Source organism: Panthera uncia, unplaced genomic scaffold (genome assembly GCF_023721935.1).
Source record: "Panthera uncia isolate 11264 unplaced genomic scaffold, Puncia_PCG_1.0 HiC_scaffold_951, whole genome shotgun sequence".
In the NCBI taxonomy this organism is placed as follows: Eukaryota; Metazoa; Chordata; class Mammalia; order Carnivora; family Felidae; genus Panthera; species Panthera uncia.
Window position 1 is genome coordinate 1 of NW_026060146.1, and position 17,328 is coordinate 17,328.

At 62.5% G+C, this 17,328-nt stretch overlaps 1 protein-coding gene across 1 annotated transcript; it reads right to left on the reverse strand.

Annotated features, from left to right (window-relative positions):
* Positions 1-5: 5 nt before the first annotated feature.
* Positions 6-16,683, reverse strand: LOC125918532 (dipeptidyl peptidase 9-like; the record flags this gene model as incomplete). Its single annotated transcript, XM_049624516.1, is given in 12 exon segments — positions 6-194; positions 3,002-3,081; positions 6,074-6,236; positions 6,435-6,557; positions 6,559-6,613; positions 8,267-8,367; positions 9,772-9,833; positions 10,913-11,041; positions 14,250-14,363; positions 15,093-15,261; positions 15,344-15,517; positions 16,532-16,683. Coding segments are annotated over 12 exon segments (1,470 nt in total), but the record flags the coding sequence as incomplete, so codon positions are not given.
* Between the last annotated feature and the right edge of the window lie 645 nt (positions 16,684-17,328).

Below are 17,328 nucleotides of genomic sequence, written 5' to 3' on the forward strand. Positions count from 1 at the left end.
GGCAAGAATGGTGCCCTCAGGCGCGTCGGGGGAGTGCCCACCTGGCTCACGGAGCAGCTGTGGGAGAAGCCGGGTGTGGTGAGGCGCACGATCTCGCCCGCCGACTCATAGCTGACCACGTAGAGGTGGTGCTCCAGGGGCGTGTCCTTCGTACCTTGGAAGTACACCAGCTTGGTCTCCTCGTTGACCCAGATCTGTGGGGACACAGGGGCTCCTCGTGAAGCAGCCCCAGGCCGGACCCCGAACTTCCCCAGGCCTTTGCTCCCGCGGTGGCTGGGGGAGGGGGCCGATGCCCGGCGGAGAGACCCAGGCTCTTCTCCCTGCCCCCACAGGGAGGGCCGAGAGTTCCGGGGATGGGAGACTCGCCCTCTCCCCAGTTTCTTTAGCCCACCAGCTGGAGAAGAACTTTCTAGGAGAGAAGCGCCTCTCGGACCTGGTGGGGCAGGAGCGGACAGCGACCTCGCTAAGCTCGCCGGGTGTCCTCTGGGAGGACTTGAAGTCGGAATGCCAACCCCAGACCGAGACGCAGAAGCAGAGGGCACAGGGCCTGGGACAGGGGCTGAGGGAGGGGCTGGCCTTGCCTGAGGGCCCCCCAGTCCCCAAGCCTGGTCCCCCAAGGGGTCAGCCCGCCCTTTGGACCCAGGTGCTCAGGGTTAAGAAGTGGGCCCCCCCCCCGGCCTGCTTCCTGGGTGAACCCCCATCAGACTCCAGTGTGACGTTGACATGGTGAGGCCTCCGGGGAAAGCAGGGAACAACCCCGCGACCTGGTAACACGGAGGCAAAACCCTTAAAAAAGTGTGTCCTCTGATGCAGCAAGTAGGTTCCCGGGAACTGTTCCAGAGGGCTCTGCTGTGTTCTTAATACTAAAAAAAGACAACGACTCGAACATCCCCGAGTACAGATCGCTTTCAAAATTACGGCACAGTGCTCCGTGGCCACGTAAAACCGTATTTTCTAAAACAAACAAAAAACAACAAAAAACACCCTGCGTAGCCCCTAAAACGATGTCCTGCGGAGCCGTGTGCAAACAGAAAAGAGCTGCCGGGGTTTCCACCGTGGTCGGTCGCCTCCCGGGGGAAGAGGTTACGGGGAGTCTGGGGTGAGGCAAGTGAGGGGATTCGCAAACGCAGGGTCACTCAGAACGGTTCAGTCCGCACAACAAACACGACGTATCCACTGTCGCCATCGTTTCGAGATAAACGCACGTTTTCTAGAAACAGAGGGTGTCGTTGGAAAACCCCCAGGCACCTGCAGTCATTCGCCGGTTTTGTCACAAGGGCCACGTGAGACGAGGCACACGAAGGGGGCGCTCGGGACCCTCCCAGGTGCGCAAACAGCACGGGCGGCACAGACCCTCCGCAGGGGACGCGAGAGGCCCTCCCTTCCCTTTGTAAGTCTTAAATGCTGCTGCGTTGTCGACCATACTTCAGTTAAAAATAACATCAGGTGCTGCCACGGCTTTTTTTTTTTTTTCCCTTTTTTTTAATTTCTGGGTAAAAACCCAGGCGAGCAAACACCATAACGCCCCCAGCGGCAGAGGAAAGGGGGAGAATCCTGGCTGGTGGGTCCGCCAGACGCTGTGCCGGGGGCTTCCGGTTCAAGTCCCCTCGGGGGCCATCCGGCGATGTCCGGGGACCTCTGTGGTTGTCACACCTGGGGCGGCTGGGGCTGGGGAGGCTGCTGATGCCCCACGGTGCTCGGGACGCCCCGCTGGGGGCAGAGACTCTGCTGTAAACGCGAGCAGATCAGAGCCCTCTGATGGTCCCATTTCACAGACGACGAACTGAGCGTTAGCTCCCGGCTGCTGAGAGGCAGGAGGCACCTCTTCGCGCGCATCGACCGTAGCAGAGCAAACGAGGCAGCCTTTAACCTTCTGGCACCCGGCCTCCCGACCTCGCCTCGCAAATCAGAGCGGGGTGTGAAATCTGACAGAATCAGGACCGCACGTACCACGTGGCGTCCCCACTGGCTTCCTTCCAACAACCCACAGGGACGTCCCTCCAAGTCAGTGGAGGGGTCCGCGGTCGGGGGAGGGCATGCTCTAATCAACGCCCGTGTCTAAGGGACCTGGACCTATCCACGTCACTCCTCGCTTGCTCACTCAAGTGCCCACTAACCACCGCGGCTGCACGGACAGCCCTGTGAGGCACGCACGTGGGCTAACATCTCTCACGTCTGCTTTTGGTCCGGGAGGCACTTATGCTGGTGTGGAGAAGGGACGCAGGAAGTCTAATTAAGAGCTCTCTCCACTGAAAGGCCCGGGTGGCTCAGTCGGTTGAGCATCCGACTTCGGCTCGGGTCACGATTTCACGGTTCATGAGTTCGAGCCCCGCGTCGGGCTCTGTGCTGACGGCTCGGAGCCTGGAGCCTGCTTCGGATTCTGCGTCTCCCTGTCTCTCTGCCCCTCCCCCACCTCTGTGTGCTCACGCGCGCGCGCTCTCTCTCTCTCTCTCTCTCTCTCTCTCTGTCCCAAAAATAAAATAAAACAGTAAAACAAACACTAAAAAAAAAAAAAAAAAAAGAGAGGTTTCTCCATAATATTTGGAATTTTGTAGAACTGGACCCAGGTGAAGATTTGGTCAGAGGCAAGTCCTGCCACGTCCTTACGATGGCCAGAAGCTGCAGGACAAGTGTCCCATAAGCTGCTCTCCCAGGGAGAGGTGGTCTCACGGAGCGGGGAAGGCTAACGGGGTGCCACAGGTGCACAGAGCAGCCCCCGATTCCCGGACCGGGGCTGTCCGGCTGGCCGGAAGCGGAGCCCCGCGGCCCTGGGCCCGCGGGAGCCGTGGACGGAGCCGTGGACGGAGCCGTGGACGGAGCCGTGGACGGAGCCGGGCGGAGCAGAGCAGGAGGAGGACGCAGCCAGGAGGGAAGAGAGAAGCCACAGGCACACGGGGTGGGCAGGGCAGCTGAAGCGTGCGCACGCGTGTGTCTGTGCACGTATGTGTGTACAAGCGTGCGTGCAGGGCGGGCGGGGAGGGTTGCAAAGAGATTCTGGTACCTTGGAGCCGTGCCTTGCCAAAACCTCCCACTCGCCGCTAGTCAGCGCGATCTCCTCCTTGATGGGGCACTTAAATTCATCTGCAAGTAAGGAGAGGAAGAGGTGAAAGGGGCCCAGGAAGCCGTGAAGGGGACGCAAAGGCACTGAGGCCAAACTCCACCGGAGCCCAGGCGGCCGGGGCCAGGAGGGAGGAGGGAGGCGAGGCCGAGCCAGCCGAGCCTGGGACACGGTAAGGTGCGGGGCCAGTGCAGGGTGCTGGCACCTCCCGGGGGGAAACCAGACCTCTGCGTTTTTACCGGAAGCACCGATTTTAGAACCCGGCACGGGCCAAACCAGCAACTTCCGGACTCTCGGCCGGTGACCTCTCACAATGTGTTAGGTTTTGGAGAACGAGGTCTTGATTAGAACGCTTGGGCTGAGCAAAGGCTCAGCTGAGATCCTATGACAGACCTTTGGGGTTTTTGTTGTTTCGGTAGATCTCACTTTTGAATTTCCATCAGGCAAATAACTACGGATGCTAGTAGGCACGCATTACAAATTTATTAAGACGGTTTACGAGTGACGCGGTTTCATGCCGTGCCCGCCTGACAGAGGCCCGGCAGACATCGACTCCTGCTGCAGAGATCTGGGCCCAGAGATTGGTCACAGCTGGATCTGGGAGGGAGGGACGCTCCTCCCGCGGTCCCCGCTCGCGGAGGCTGGACACGGCTGACTTTTCGCTCCTTCAGATCCTTACCGGAGCCCGTCCGGCGTCGGGCCTGCAGGGAGCGGGTGCAGGCCCGGGAGTGGAACCTCTCGTGGCCGCCGTTGGAGCCCCACCCCTTGGGGAAGGACCCGGCGCACCCGCTGACGGCGGGCCATGCGCCGCCCTCCCGGCTGCCACGTCCTCTCAGCCTTCCGGGTTCAAGGCCACACTTCTCAGTGGAGGGGCTGCCCACCACCCGTGCTCGGCCCTCTCTCGCGGGACCCTCTGCCGCGAAGGGCCCCTCGCGCGGCCTGGACACACTGCCCCAGCCGGCGTCCCACTTCTGGCTGGCGCCCCAGGCTCCTGACCTTCCCTCCTCTTCCCCAGGCGCCCCGATGGCAACTTTCAAGAACTCATGCCTTCTGGTCCAAAGTGACCGAGGTCTCGCCTTCTCGGCTACCCAACGGCCGCCTAGCAGGCACGAGCCACGTGGACCAGGCGGGCCGCACGGGGTGGGAGGGAGAGCTGGCGTGCCCACTGCAAAGGCAGGAGGTCCCTGAGGGGCACCTGTCACGACCTCCACCCAGCGACCACCACAGGCAGGAATGAGGCTGTTCCAAGCGAAGACTCCCGAGCTCACGTCAGGTGGTGGCGGCCAAGTCAGAGGGACACAGGACGGGAAAGCTCAAGAGCAGTGAGCCACAGGAAGCCCGCCTTCGGGATGGCCTAGCCAGCCCGTGCTGTGTTGCACCCCGAGTGACAGCAGTGACAGGTCCCCGAGACGGCAGTCACTCCTCTGTTGCCGTCTTACTCGAGTCCCATCAGTTCGAGGCTTCGCCTGTTCCTGACGCTCGGGCCACACGCTCTCAGGCCTCCATTCCCTGTGCGGGAGCTGACTCTACACTGGGGGACACTGGGCGATGTCGGGGACATCTGGGGCTGTCACGAGGGGGGCTCCTGGCACTGAGTGGGCGGGGGGGGGGGTCAGGGATGCCGCTCAGCCCCCAACAGAGCCTACGACGTCCCCACTGAGGACCACCCAGCCCAGCGTCCGCAGTGGCCGGGGGTGGGGTGTCGGAGGGGCCCTGGCTGGCTCTCAGCCCACGCTGCTTCCCCACCCCGTCCCGAGGCCGAGACGCCATCTGCGTGAGGACCCCCGCATGCCCGCTGCGGGTATCCTTCTGCTCGCTGGGACTCCAGGCACACAGACCTGCCCACACAGCATGTCCACTCCCGGGCACTCCAACGTGAACACATCCAAACCTCAACTGGACGTTTCTCTCCTAAATCTGTCCCTCCCACACTCTTTCTGTCTCACGCCGACACTCCAAAAACCTTCCGGTTTCTCTCTCAGACCCTACGTCCAATCCACCGGCAGACTGCTGACTCAGAGGTCAAAGTGCATCCAGAATCGAATCTGCCTGGGTTGGCCCAGCCTGCTGCCCTGACCCACCCTGGCTACACTCCACACAGCAACCCCAGGAACCGCTTAAACTGATGTGAGATCAGTGGTAAAAGCCCAAGTCCTCCCTGAGGCCCCCAAGGCCCGGTACAACGTGCCCTGGCCCCTCTCCTCCCTCTTCTCCTCCCTCCCTCCCTCCCCCAGCTCACTCTTCTCCAGCCACACGGGCCTCTTTGCTGTGTGTCCACCAGGCCAGGCGGCTACTGCCCCAGGACCTCTGCACAGGCTGTGCCCTCCACCTGGAATGACCTGCGTGGCTGCCTCGGCCACCTGTTCCGGGTCTCTGAGCATGACCCGTCGGCAGAGGCGTCCCTCTGACGCCGCCCCCCCCCCCCACCCGCTAGAAAGAAGGCCCCTCACTCTCTAACCTCCTGTCCCGCTGCACGTGCTCCCACACTCACCCCGAGGTATGGTCTTCAATTGTTTTTGGATGGCTGCCCACCCTCCTCCACTAGAGAGTTCCACAAGAGCAGGGATTTTCCTTTCTCTCTTTAGATTCATACCCCTGGCACCTAGAGCAGGGGTCGGCCGCTTTTCCCATAAGGGGCCAAACAGCACGTTTTCAGCGATGCAAGACATAGGTCACACTGCCGCCACCCTCCTCAACTCTGTCATCGCGGCATGAGATCAGCCACAGACAGCCTGTAAATGAATGAGCGCGGCCGTGTGCCAATAAAACTTTATTTGCAAAAACGGGCAGTGGGCCGGATTTGATCTGTGGCCGTGGTGTGCCCGCCCCTGGTGTGAGAAGGGCCTGGCACGTGGTCGGCGCTGGATACACGCTACCGACCGAGAACCCCTGCCAGACCGCCCCTGCCAGACCGCGAAAGACGTTCCAGAGAGGCTGGCTTTCTGACTCCTCCCAGCCCCGCCCCTTCGCGGACCGCTCACGCTCACGGGGCGGGGTCAGTCGGGCCTTGCTCACCTTCCCCGGGGCAGAAGGGCTCACTCCAGTCGTAGCCTCCGGGCTTTAGGATGGCGGTGACCTTGTACAAGTGGCAGAAGCCGGTCTTGCACTCGTTGGCACGGAGGAAGCAGAGCTCGCCCTCTCCCTCGGACTGGGGGAACGGGTAGAAGATGTCGTGAACCTGTCCGGGCAGAAGGCGGACCGTGCGTCAGGAGGCGGGCCGCCGCCGCGTGGCCAGGCGTCCGTCGGTCCGTGGAAGGCGAACTCGGCCTGCTGCCCCGCCCCCGCCCCGCCCCGCCCCGCCCCCGCCCCCGCCCCGCCCAGCCGGGGATCTGGGGGCCCGGGCGGGGCGCAACACCCGGCGTCTCCCCACGCTTACGTTGATCCACACGTCGGTGACCTCCTCGTACACCACGTGCGGCTGGACGTTCCTGGGCACCGCTCTGGCCAAGGCCACCCGCTCCTGCTCATCCTCGGTGGCGGGGATGAACAGGGCCGGGGGGGAGGAGGACAAGCTGGAGCCGCTGCTGGGGCCGGTCCAGGAACATAGCCCAGGCACTGAGGGGGCGACAAGAGAGAGCGGCCGGAGGCCTCAGGGCCCAGCGGGGGAAGCCGGGTGACAGACGCCTCCCTTTCCGAACGCGTGGCGTCACAACCACCCTTCCTCTGGCGGCCTGGCCTACACTCGACCGAGTAACCCCGTAGCACACAAAGGCTTCTCGTCAGCACAGGCCCTCCGGAGAAGATGGGGGGGGGGGGGGGGCGGCGACAGGACTCTAACTCAACCATTCTGGAAACATCGCGTGTCATTAGGACTCAGAGCAGCGTTTCGAAGACGTCTCATTCACTACCCTTTATTTCCTGTTTTGCTCTGAATGGACATTGTACTTTAGTGTGTGTGTGTGTGTGTTAAAAAATCGTTCATCCTGTCAAACAACCTGAGTCCTTAAGGACTTGGGATAGAGGCAGGCAAACGGCAACTTAAAAAAGACAAAATCCCGTTGGAGGTGGGGACACCTGGCTGGCTCAGTCGGTGGAGGGGCCGTGAATTCGAGCCCCGCGTTGGTGTCGGTATCACTTAAAAATCACATTTGGGAGCTACTCTATCATTATGTTCTGTCCTCAAGACAACTGTTTTGAAATAAAACTTCTCAAAACTGGGGGGAAAAAAGTTCTCTGTACCTTTTCTTTTTTAACGCTGATTTATTTTTGAGACAGAGCACAAGTGGGGGAGGGGCAGAGAGAGGAGACCCAGAATCCGAAGCAGGCTCCAGGCTCCAGGCTCCAGGGTCGGAGCTGTCGGCACAGAGCGCGACAGAGCACGACAGAGCGCGACACGGGGCTCGAACCCACAAGCCGCGAGATCATGACCTGAGCCGAAGTCGGGTGCTTAACGGACTAAGCCACCTAGGTGCCTTATGTTTTTGTTTTTTATTTTATTTTAATTTTATTTAAAAAACTTTTTTTAATGTTTATTTTTGACAGAGAGAGAGAGAGACAGAGACAAGCAGGGGAGGAGGGGCAGAGACAGGGAGACACAGAATCCCAAGCAGGCTCCAGGCTCCGAGCTGTCAGCACAGAGCCCGACACGGGGCTTGAACCCATGATGCTTAACCTCCTGAGCCATCCAGGTGCCCCTCTACCTTCCCCGACTGTAAACGGACAATGTGTTCTAAACGGAGATGTCGGTGCCGTGAGTAGAGAAGCTGAGTCTCAACACGGAACGCGAACAACTAAAACCAAAGAGCGATGCCACAGGGACAGGAGATTCCAGCCAGAGCCTGCCGCCCGCCAAAGGCCCGGCACCTCGGTCCAGGCTGCCTCTGTGATACAGGGGCCAGCAAGTAAATATTCCAGCCTCGTGCGCCACACAGTTCCTTTCGAAAGCAGCCCGTCAACCCCGCCAACGTGGCGTGAAAGCAGCTGCGGACGATCTGTACACCCGCAAGTGTGGCCCCGTGACCATAAAACTTTATTCCCGGACGCTGAAATGTGGATTTCATATCATTTCCGTGTGTGAGGAGGTATTCTTCTTTGGATTTTCTGACTTCTAACTGTTTAGAAAGCACGAAGGCCGCTCTTGGCTCGCGGGCCATACGGAAACTGACATCGGGCTGCCTGGCCTGCGTGCGGTGGCCCGGGGCCTGGCTCCAGAGACCTGCCCTTGATGTGGCCGCAGGGTCACGAGGTGAGTGACGAGGCAACACTCACTATTTGCCGTCCCGGGTCCACCCGGCCCTGGCGATGTACTCCACCCTGGGGAAGAGCGTGCTGAAGGGTTGTGCCAGCTCCTTCTCTTGGGTCGCCACGATCTAAGGGGAGAGCAGACTCAGGTCACACTTGGGCCCGACCACATGGTGCCTGGGAGGAGATGGCCGCTGCTGGGGGTGGGGTGGGGGGATACCGTGTCCCCCAAATCCCTATCTTGGGGTCCTGGCTCCCGGTGCCTCAGAAAGGGCCTTATTCGGAAGCGGGGCGGCTACAGTGTCATTAGTTAAGGTGGTGCTGGAATAGGGTAGCCCCCTTTCGTAAGGGGGATGTGAGGACTCAGCCGCCAGGCAGAGGACACCTTGTGACAAAAGGCAGGACGAGGCGAGGAGCGGGGCCGGGAACAGACCCCCTCACGGCCGCAGAAGGAGCCGGACTGCCCACACCTTGCTATCAGACGTTTAGGCTCCAGAGCCAGGAGGCAACATGCTTCTGTGGTCCGAGCCCCCGGCATGTGGGGCTCTGTCAGGACAGCCTGTTGGCAGGAAAGCGAGGGCTCTGGCCTGGGCTGTCACCACAGAGCCAGGCAGCCTTGGGCGACACAACGTCCAGCTGCCGCGGCTTCCCGGAGGCTAACGGGGCCGGCGCTCGGCGGTTCCGGAGGATGGGCCGAGAACCACGTTGCTGGCAGGGGCTCAGTGAAGCCACCTAACGTCAGGTCTGTGTAAGATCTGCCAGAACGTTCTGGTACGGAGTGTAGAAAGGAGGTTTTGGTCAGGGTCTGATCATTCCGAAACCAAAACCTAACCCCCGATCGTGAAAATAAGCACATTTTATCTTCCGCCTTTTGGGAAACCTCACACAAAAAGTCATTCCGGCACAAACGTCCCAGAGCTTCCTCAGCCTGAGTACTCTGACCTCTGACCTGGGGGGCGGGGGGGGGGAGGTGGTTTCCGTCTGACCTGGCATCCCCTCAGCCCTTCTCGGTTATAGCCTCTCCTGCCCTCCCGGCTGTGGGGTCCTGAGCGAGTGCTCCCGGGGTGATAAGGACGCTTGTTGTCGATACTGACCCGGGGTGACAGAGAAAAGCGTCTGGAGCACTGACCATCCCGGCGAAGTTATAGGTGAGGACCTGCCCAAATGCCAGGGACGGGGAGTGGCCGGGGCGGAGCTCTAGTCCCCTGGACGACTACCCAACGGAGCTTTCTGCTCTGGAGACTGTTCTGGAAGCTCTTGTGGGACCTTCTGCTCAAGGGCCGCTCCTCAGCATCGCCTCCTCACACCCCGGGACCACCCAGAGGCAGATGAGGCCGGGCCACCACTCATTTTCGAGACCGAGGCGGGGTGACGGGGCGCTACGGAGGCAGTGCCTTTTCGGGTTCGCGTGCCCCTGGAAAGGGGGCAAGCGGCCTGCTGATGTCGCCCAACTGTCCCCCCATCTCCACCACCTACCCCGGCCCCACCCCTCCTCACCCAGCTCCCCCCCCGGGCACCCTGGCCACGCTCACCTTGCCCTGACTATCGGTCTGAAACTCGGCCAGCTTCAGGGCGATCTTGGGATTCTTGCTGCCTGCAGAAATGAAAGGGAGGTGAGGCCGGCAGGTGTCGCCCGTGAGGGCTGAGAGCAGGTGACTGGGGTGGAGGTTGTGGGGTGATGCCCTAGGGAGGTGACAAAGCCAGCGTGGGAGGGAGGGGCAGGAAGGGACCAGGTATCCAAAGGTCTCTCCGTGGGCACGTCAACACTCTGGTCCGGGCACAAAGTCCCTCGGGCAGGCCTTTCTGACTCTGGCCCTGGACCTCGTTCCGTGACAACCGTCTTTACCATTTAAGAACGCAGGCCAGACCCCGTGCTGGGTGGGAAGACGGGTCGTGGGGGGACAAACGTAAAGAACATGCCTCCCCGCCTTTGGAGAGCCTGAGAGTTGGTCGCAAAGACAGGGCACGTCCACAGTAAGACCGTCAACGATGCGGACAGGTGACACGTGTCCCCCGTGCCTCAGCTGGGCCCCGAGCTGTCGGGAGGCACGTGGCTTACTGGCTGGGATGGCCAAATGGCACTCGCCACAGACAGGTGCGGGTCAGGCTCCAGCCCCACCTACGATCAGTCCCCACCGTGGCCTGCCCGGTGCTCGCCCCGGGACGGGCAGCCCCTCCGAGGCTCAGCTTCCCACCCGTGCAGCGGGGCAGGAGGAGGGCCGACCTTTCCCAGTTGCACCAGGGACTGGAAGTATCCCTGCAAGGCCCTGTCGGGTGGAGCACATAGTAGGCGCTTCCCACACGCCTCCCAGGGGACCAAAAACAGGCCGAACCCGGCTGCAGCGTATTTTCAATTAGCTCGCCAAGCATTTTTAAATAATTCGAGGAGCGTGTAAGAAGCAGGCGGTTTCTTGGAGCCATCTGGATTTCTGGCCTCCTCGAGAAACAGGGCAAACTCGAGCCTGCATTCTCACGGGGTGCCAAGGATCTGACGCGCCCTCGGATGGGGCCGCACCCCCGGGCCCCCCCTCTCGCACCGTCTCCCCGGGCCCCGAGGTCACCGATAGTGGCACCGGCCCCGCTGCCGTTGTCGAGCCCGGCCTGCCTCTCTGGGTCCTGGTTGGTGCACGCCTGCCCTGCTGGGCAGCCCGGGCCACTGCCCAGTGCCCTCACCCGTCCTGGGGTATCGGTAGGAGTCCGTCTTCCTTTCTTCTAGCGCGGGAGAGGGCACGTGAATAATTTCCACCTCAGACTCGTCAACTTCCTCATACAGGATCCGCAGCGTCTTGCAGCCTTCTGGACCTGGAAGGGGCAGGGGGAGCTGCTGGGGGCGCCAGACGTCCCTGCTGTCACCCCACCTTCTGCCGCACAGAAAGGGGACCCAGCTCTACCACGGCAGGGCCCGGATAAGAGCCTGAGCCCCCCGGGCTAGAAGCCTGGCCCTGCTGTTTACTGTAACCGTTACATCTCATGCCAGGGCCTCAGTGTTCTCACCTGCGCCATGGGAAGAACTGAGCCGTTCCTAGGAGATGGCATGAGAGGTGGCCCTATGTGGTGTTATGGGGCCGAACTGAAATCCCGTGTGGGGAGCCCCAGCACCTCAGAATGGGGCTGTTATTTGGGGACAGGGTGTTAGAGAGATGATGAGTTTGAGAGGAGGTCATCAGAGTGGCCCGATCCAATCTGACTGGTGTCCTCATTAACAAGACATGAGGGCACAGACACGCAGAGGGACGACCACGTGAGGACACGGGGAGAAGACGGCCGTCTGCACACCGAGGAGAGCGGCCCCAGGAGGAAGCAGCCCCGGGGACGCCTGATGGCCGACCTCCCGCCTCCGGGACCAGGACGGTAAATGCTTATTGTTGAGCCGCCGTGTCTGGGGGGCTTGCTTCTGGCGGCCCCAGCGGAGTAACACGCGGGGCTCGGCTCAAGAAGGCTCGGGATAAGCATCGTGAGAAGTGCGTGAATCCCCGAGCGGTGGCCGCTTGGAAAGGAACGCGGCACGGGCAGTGCTGACCTCACGGGAGGGAGCCCACGGCTGCTGCTTCCTCCTGAGGCTGCCGAAAAGGGTCCCCATCTGCAGCGTCCTACGGTGCCTCCAGAACCAGCGGCCCAGCCCCACCCGGTCTGCAGGGGGGGAGGAGGCACAGGAGGGGTGAGCCGCTGGCCTGAGGCCATACGGGGTGGGACTGGCCGCACCGCAGCCCGAACCCCTGCCTCAGACTTCTGCGTCCACCTGCCCCGCACGAAGGACTCCTGAGCCCCAGACCCCGACAGCCAGGAAGAATACTCTCGGGTCGCTGTGGCCGAGGAAGAGCGCCATCCCTTCGCGCGAGACAGCACAGGAGGTGACCCCGGGTGTGGGGTCTGGGAGGGGGCTACCCCAGATGGCTGACGGCCATGGAGGTGGGGGGGGGGGGTCTTCCTCGAAGGGGTTTCTGAGCCGGCACCAGCACGCCAGAGAAAGGACCTCTGAGATCATCTAGACCAGCGGACCCCAACCAAGGGCCGTTCTGTGTGCCCAGGGGTCGGTCACCTGAGCTGGTCAGAGCCCGAGGAACACCTCAGGTCAGGGATGCTGTTCAACACCTCACAGTGCTCAGGACGGCCCCCAGCACAGAGGATGAGCCAGCCCCGAAGTCCAGAGTGCCGAGGGGGAGAGATCTGGTTCGTGGCCAAGGACCCCATCTTACCGACCGGGACGCTTCAGGCCTGCAGACAGCCACAGGCTGAAAGAGCTGACCCCGGACCCTAGCTCCAGAGGCACGGGCCCCGGGGCTACTCCTCAGCGCGCTGAGGAGCCCGGCCCAGGTGGAAGGAGAGGTCACGGCGCTGTCCCCTGTAACCTGCGACCCGGCCTGAGTCTCGGGCAGCACCAGGCGGCCTCAGGTGCCCCTCTGATGGGGCGACCCCTCCTGTTCCTGGGAGCCAACTTAAACATATCGTGCCGGCTTCTTTGTATCACAGGATTTAGTGTCTTGCTTCTGTTGATGGCAGGACCATAAAGTCTTCTTTCAAGTTAATTTAAGGACAAGGTGAGTTGAACTAGAGGCAAGGGCGAACAGGAGACGGGGCTCTGACGGCAGACGGCCGGAGCCCGGGGCCGGGACGTGAGCACCGCTGAAGCTCACAGGGGTACGAAGGCCACGGAGAAATCAATTAGCAGCACAAGAGGGTCTGATGCTACTGGCACGTTCCAGAAACAAGTCCCCCACCCAGAGAAGATGGATCTTGCTTGACCGAACACTGGAGGGGACAAGATACCCCCGCACCACGGGGACAAAGACACAGAGATACAAAAGGACCCACTGATCTGGCTTCTTCCATAAAGAGGAAATCCATCAAGATCGAAGCCGTGTGTAGCTTCTGCTCAGCTCTCTTATAGCTGGAATTTTCTGTGTGGCAGGATTCAGGATCCTCGGGCCTGCTGACATTTGGGGCTGGATCACTCCTTGTGGGAGAGAGCCGTCCTGGCCACTGTAGGGCGCAGAGCAGCACCCGTGGCTCCTGCCTGCTCGGTACCAGTAGCCACCCAGTCGTGACAACCACAGATGTCCCCAGACGTCACCTGGGGTCTCCTGGGAGCAGAATCGTCCCTGGCTAAGAGCCACTGAGAAACTCCCAGATCAGAAGGTGTATATAAAAATGTTCAGGGGCGCCTGGGTGGCTCAGTCGGTTAAGCGTCCGACTTCGGCTCAGGTCATGATCTCACGGTTCGTGGGTTCGAGCCCCGTGTCGGGCTCTGTGCTGACGTCTCAGAGCCTGGAGCCATTTCAGAGTCTGTGTCTCCCTGTGTCTCTGCCCCTTCCCTGCTTGCTCTCTGTCTCTATCTCAAAAATAATAAACATTAAAAAAATTTAAAAAAAAATGTTCGCCATAGCACCGTTTACAATAAAAAGCGAAACCCAAACCAAACACCGGCAACAGCCGAAGTGTCGGTAGGTGTGGAACCGGTTAAACACGCCGTGGCCCATCGTCACCCCAGGGACAGTTAGTCATCAGAGTCCTCTGTGTCCTGACTGCAACCGACAGAAAGTTCGTACCCCCGAATTCAAATGTCAAATCCTACCCGGAGGCGCTGGTAGGGGGAGGTGGGGCCTCCGGGAGGGGATTAAGTCAGGAGGGCGGGAGCCCCGGGAATGAGACGAGCCCTCACGACAGAGGCCCAGCGAGCGCCCCGCCCTTCTGCCCTGTGAGCACGCGGGGAGAGGACAGTGGTCGTGAGCCAGGAGGCAGGTTCTCAACAGACGCCGTATCTGCTGGCGCCCCGGCCTTGGACGGCTCGCCCCCAGAACCCGGAGGAAAAGATGTCTGTTGTTCCCCAGCCCCCCGGGCCTGTGGGGTCCTGTCAGAGCGGCCTGAACGGCTTGGGACACGACTATCGACACAAAAGGCTCTGCGGTTTGTTTCAAGCGAAAAGAGCCGAGAGCAGAGAAGCAGGCAGACCGTGGCTCCGCTACCAGAAGGGACGCGCGGGAAGCGCTTTGGCAAACGCGAGGGCGCCTACCCTCCCCGGAGGCGGCAGGGCACCACCAGTAGCCGGTGAAGCGGTCGAATTCTTCCTGGATGACGAAGGTGGCCACGCCTGCAGACCTGGGGTCATCGAGGACACTGGGTGAGCCTGGACAGGGAGAGAGCCGCACGCGGTGAGGAACCCGGCGCACAGCCGGCCTCCGCCCCCAAGCACCGCGCACACTCGAGGCTGAAACATCCTACGGCTGAGGGCGTCCGGAGCGCTTGAGGGGTTGACCCGCAGCCCTGGCCCCTGCCGCGCAATGCCAGGAGCGTCCTTAAGCAGCCACCGCAGCTAACGGTGTCTCCGGACGCGGCCGGCGTCCGTGCCGCCTGGGCTAAGCTTCAGGTTTAGGGAGAGAGCGCTGGGGCTGCGGGCAGGAAGGGCCGTGTGACCGGAGCCCCTGACTGGGGCAGAGCTCCACACGACATGCAGGAGAAGGAGGTCACTTCTGGGGAGCAGGGGGGTGAGGGAGAACTCAGGGAGCACGTGAGACCCGAGCCCGACTCGGAGGAGACGGACGGGAACTGGGGGGGGGGGGGGGGGGTCGGGGGGGCGGGGGCGGAACAAGGACCTGGGGGGGGGAGAGGCCACCCCGGCTGACTCACACAGAGAAAACTATGGACCAGGCAGCTGGACTCCCCGTGAGGCCGGGGCAGAGCCACGCAGGACACACGGGCGGGGGAACCGGGACAGCAGGGCCCGAGAAGGCGCCCGGTGGTCGGGGGTAACGGGAGTGGGAACGGGGGCCTTTCTGGGAGCTGCGCTGGGGGCCGGAGCGGCCGTCCACGCGAGCACCCACCCGGGACAGGAGCGCGGCCCCCTGCGTGGCCTCACCTCTATGGCAGAAGGTCAGCCGCCGCTCCTCGCCCGTCTCGATGTTGGCCACCCACAGGTCATTGTTGTTGATGAAGGAGAAGAAGGCGGGGTCGGCAGGGCAGATCTTGGGGTCCATGCGGGGCCCGGTGCACTGGGTCTTGATTTCCAGGGGCTTCATGGGGGACACCTGGGGACACAGAGGTCTGGCTCAGGGGGACGGGAGGTTGCCCGGCCACCCGCCCTGCCCCCAGCCAGTGACCAGGGCTCACCATGAAGCCGTTCTTGCCCCCGTCCCGACAGTGGAAGAGGCTGTTGCTGGCCTGGAAGAGGAAGAGGCCGCTCTCGCTGTGGAAGTCGTAGGAGGTGATGCCAAAGACCCCCAGGCGCTTCCGTTCCCGAAGGAGCTCTTCCTCCCGAGAGTAGACTCCGTGGTGGGGAGTGGCCTGGGGACACACACGGACGGGCCCGCGTCAGCAGCCAGAGAGAACTTTCTGCTGAGCACAGCTGTCCGGCGCAGCTCCCCAACCAGGAGGCCAGAGCGGCCCGAGCCCGGGGGCCATGAGGTGCCCAGGCGGGCTCGGCAACAGGGCTGGTGGACAGGCTCCGGGCTCACCCGAGGCTTCCTCCCCTCTGGGCCCGTCTCTGGGCTCGCCTGCGCCCACATCTGCCCAGAGGTCCTCTCTGAGGCAGACGGGGCTCTCCCCTAGCCGCCGGCACGGGCGGCTACCCAAGGTACTCTCCCCTGCTCCCCAACGCCAATGCCGCAGACGCCCTCCCTCCTGCCCTGAGCACCATCCCATCCAACCAGAGCTTTGGGTGAACCCTCCCTCCACCACACACTTCTGCTTTCTGCACGGGGCGGGGGGGGGGAGCGGGGCAAATTCAGGACCACCTGGCCACCCAAACACCCAACCCGGAGGGGTCTGGGCGCGCGGCTGCCCCAAGGAGAACTCTGAACACGACGGGGCAATGTTCCCGGCAAGAAACGCGTTTTTGAAAAGCAGAACCCGGAGTGCAACGACCGCCCCCCCCGCCCCCGCCCCCCGCACGCCCTGCCCGGTGGGCCTGGGGCAGAAGTGAGGGCGGTCACACGGCTGTGGAGAAACGCACGATGTCCCTCCACCCAGCACCTCGTGCTGCCACGACCACAAAGAAATCAACACAAACCACGGCAAAAGGCACCCCCGTCCCTCGCCGGCCCTCTTCTCCCTAGGTGAGCCGACTTTGGATGCGGTTAAGTACTAGCCAAGTCTCCCCTGCAGGAACCAGGTTGGTTCCAAGTCTTTGTGAGGCGTGGAAAAGGAACTTCTGGTAAGGAGCGCTCATCAGGGCCCGCACTGGGGCTGGAGCACAGCGGGCAGGGGGGCCTGCACCTGTCTCCCTCGCCCTGGGTGGGGGTGGCGGGGTGGAGGGGGGCCCAGGGCAGCGCCGGCCGGAGCCCCGCAGCACGGGCTCACCTGAAAGTGATCCAGCATCTGCTTCCAGGACAGGAGCAACAGAGCCTCCTTCCGGACCTTCCTGGGGATCTCGGAGTAGAGGAGCGAGTTCTCGCGGCTGCCATAAGGCATCCCTTGGGGAGAAGAGAGAAAAACCAGAATGGGTGACCTTGCCCAGGGCGAGGAGAGGGCCTGGGGCAAGGGCTGGCCTCAGCGGTGACGCTGGCTCCCCTGGCTCCCCGCGGCTGGCTCCTCTCCGACCTCCCCCCCCCCCCCCCCCCCCCCCCCCCCCCCCCCCCCCCCCCCCCCCCCGCCCCCCCCCCCCCACACCCCCCCCCCCCCCCCCCCCCCCGGGGTTCGAGCCCATTAGCAACAGTAATGGGATCTTTCACATCTGAGAGGTTTGGACAGACGTCTTGTGCTAAGTTACCTAAGGACTAGCACGCAAGAGAACAAAAGGGGTCGGGGAAACCCAGCTCTCAACAGGCGAGGCTCGGGGCTCGGGTGTCTGTTCCCGTCAAAGGCTTCTGCGGAGGCCAAGGACCAATCCAGGGTCGGAGAAAGAGCAAACGTAGGAAGGGAGCCGGGGACCGTGCACCCCACCAGCACCCCTCCCCTCGGCTCCGCTGGGCCCCCACCCACTCGACACCAGGAGCGCCCGGGTGGGGACAGCCACAGACGCCCCCAGATGCCCCCCACTGATCTAATCTGAGCCTGTCTGCAAGAGGACGGTAGCCGCCTGGTGAGGACTCCGTGTGGCCGAAACGAGCCGGACGCAGAAGGCGCGTCACGCGGTGTCCCCGATGGGTCGCTCGGAG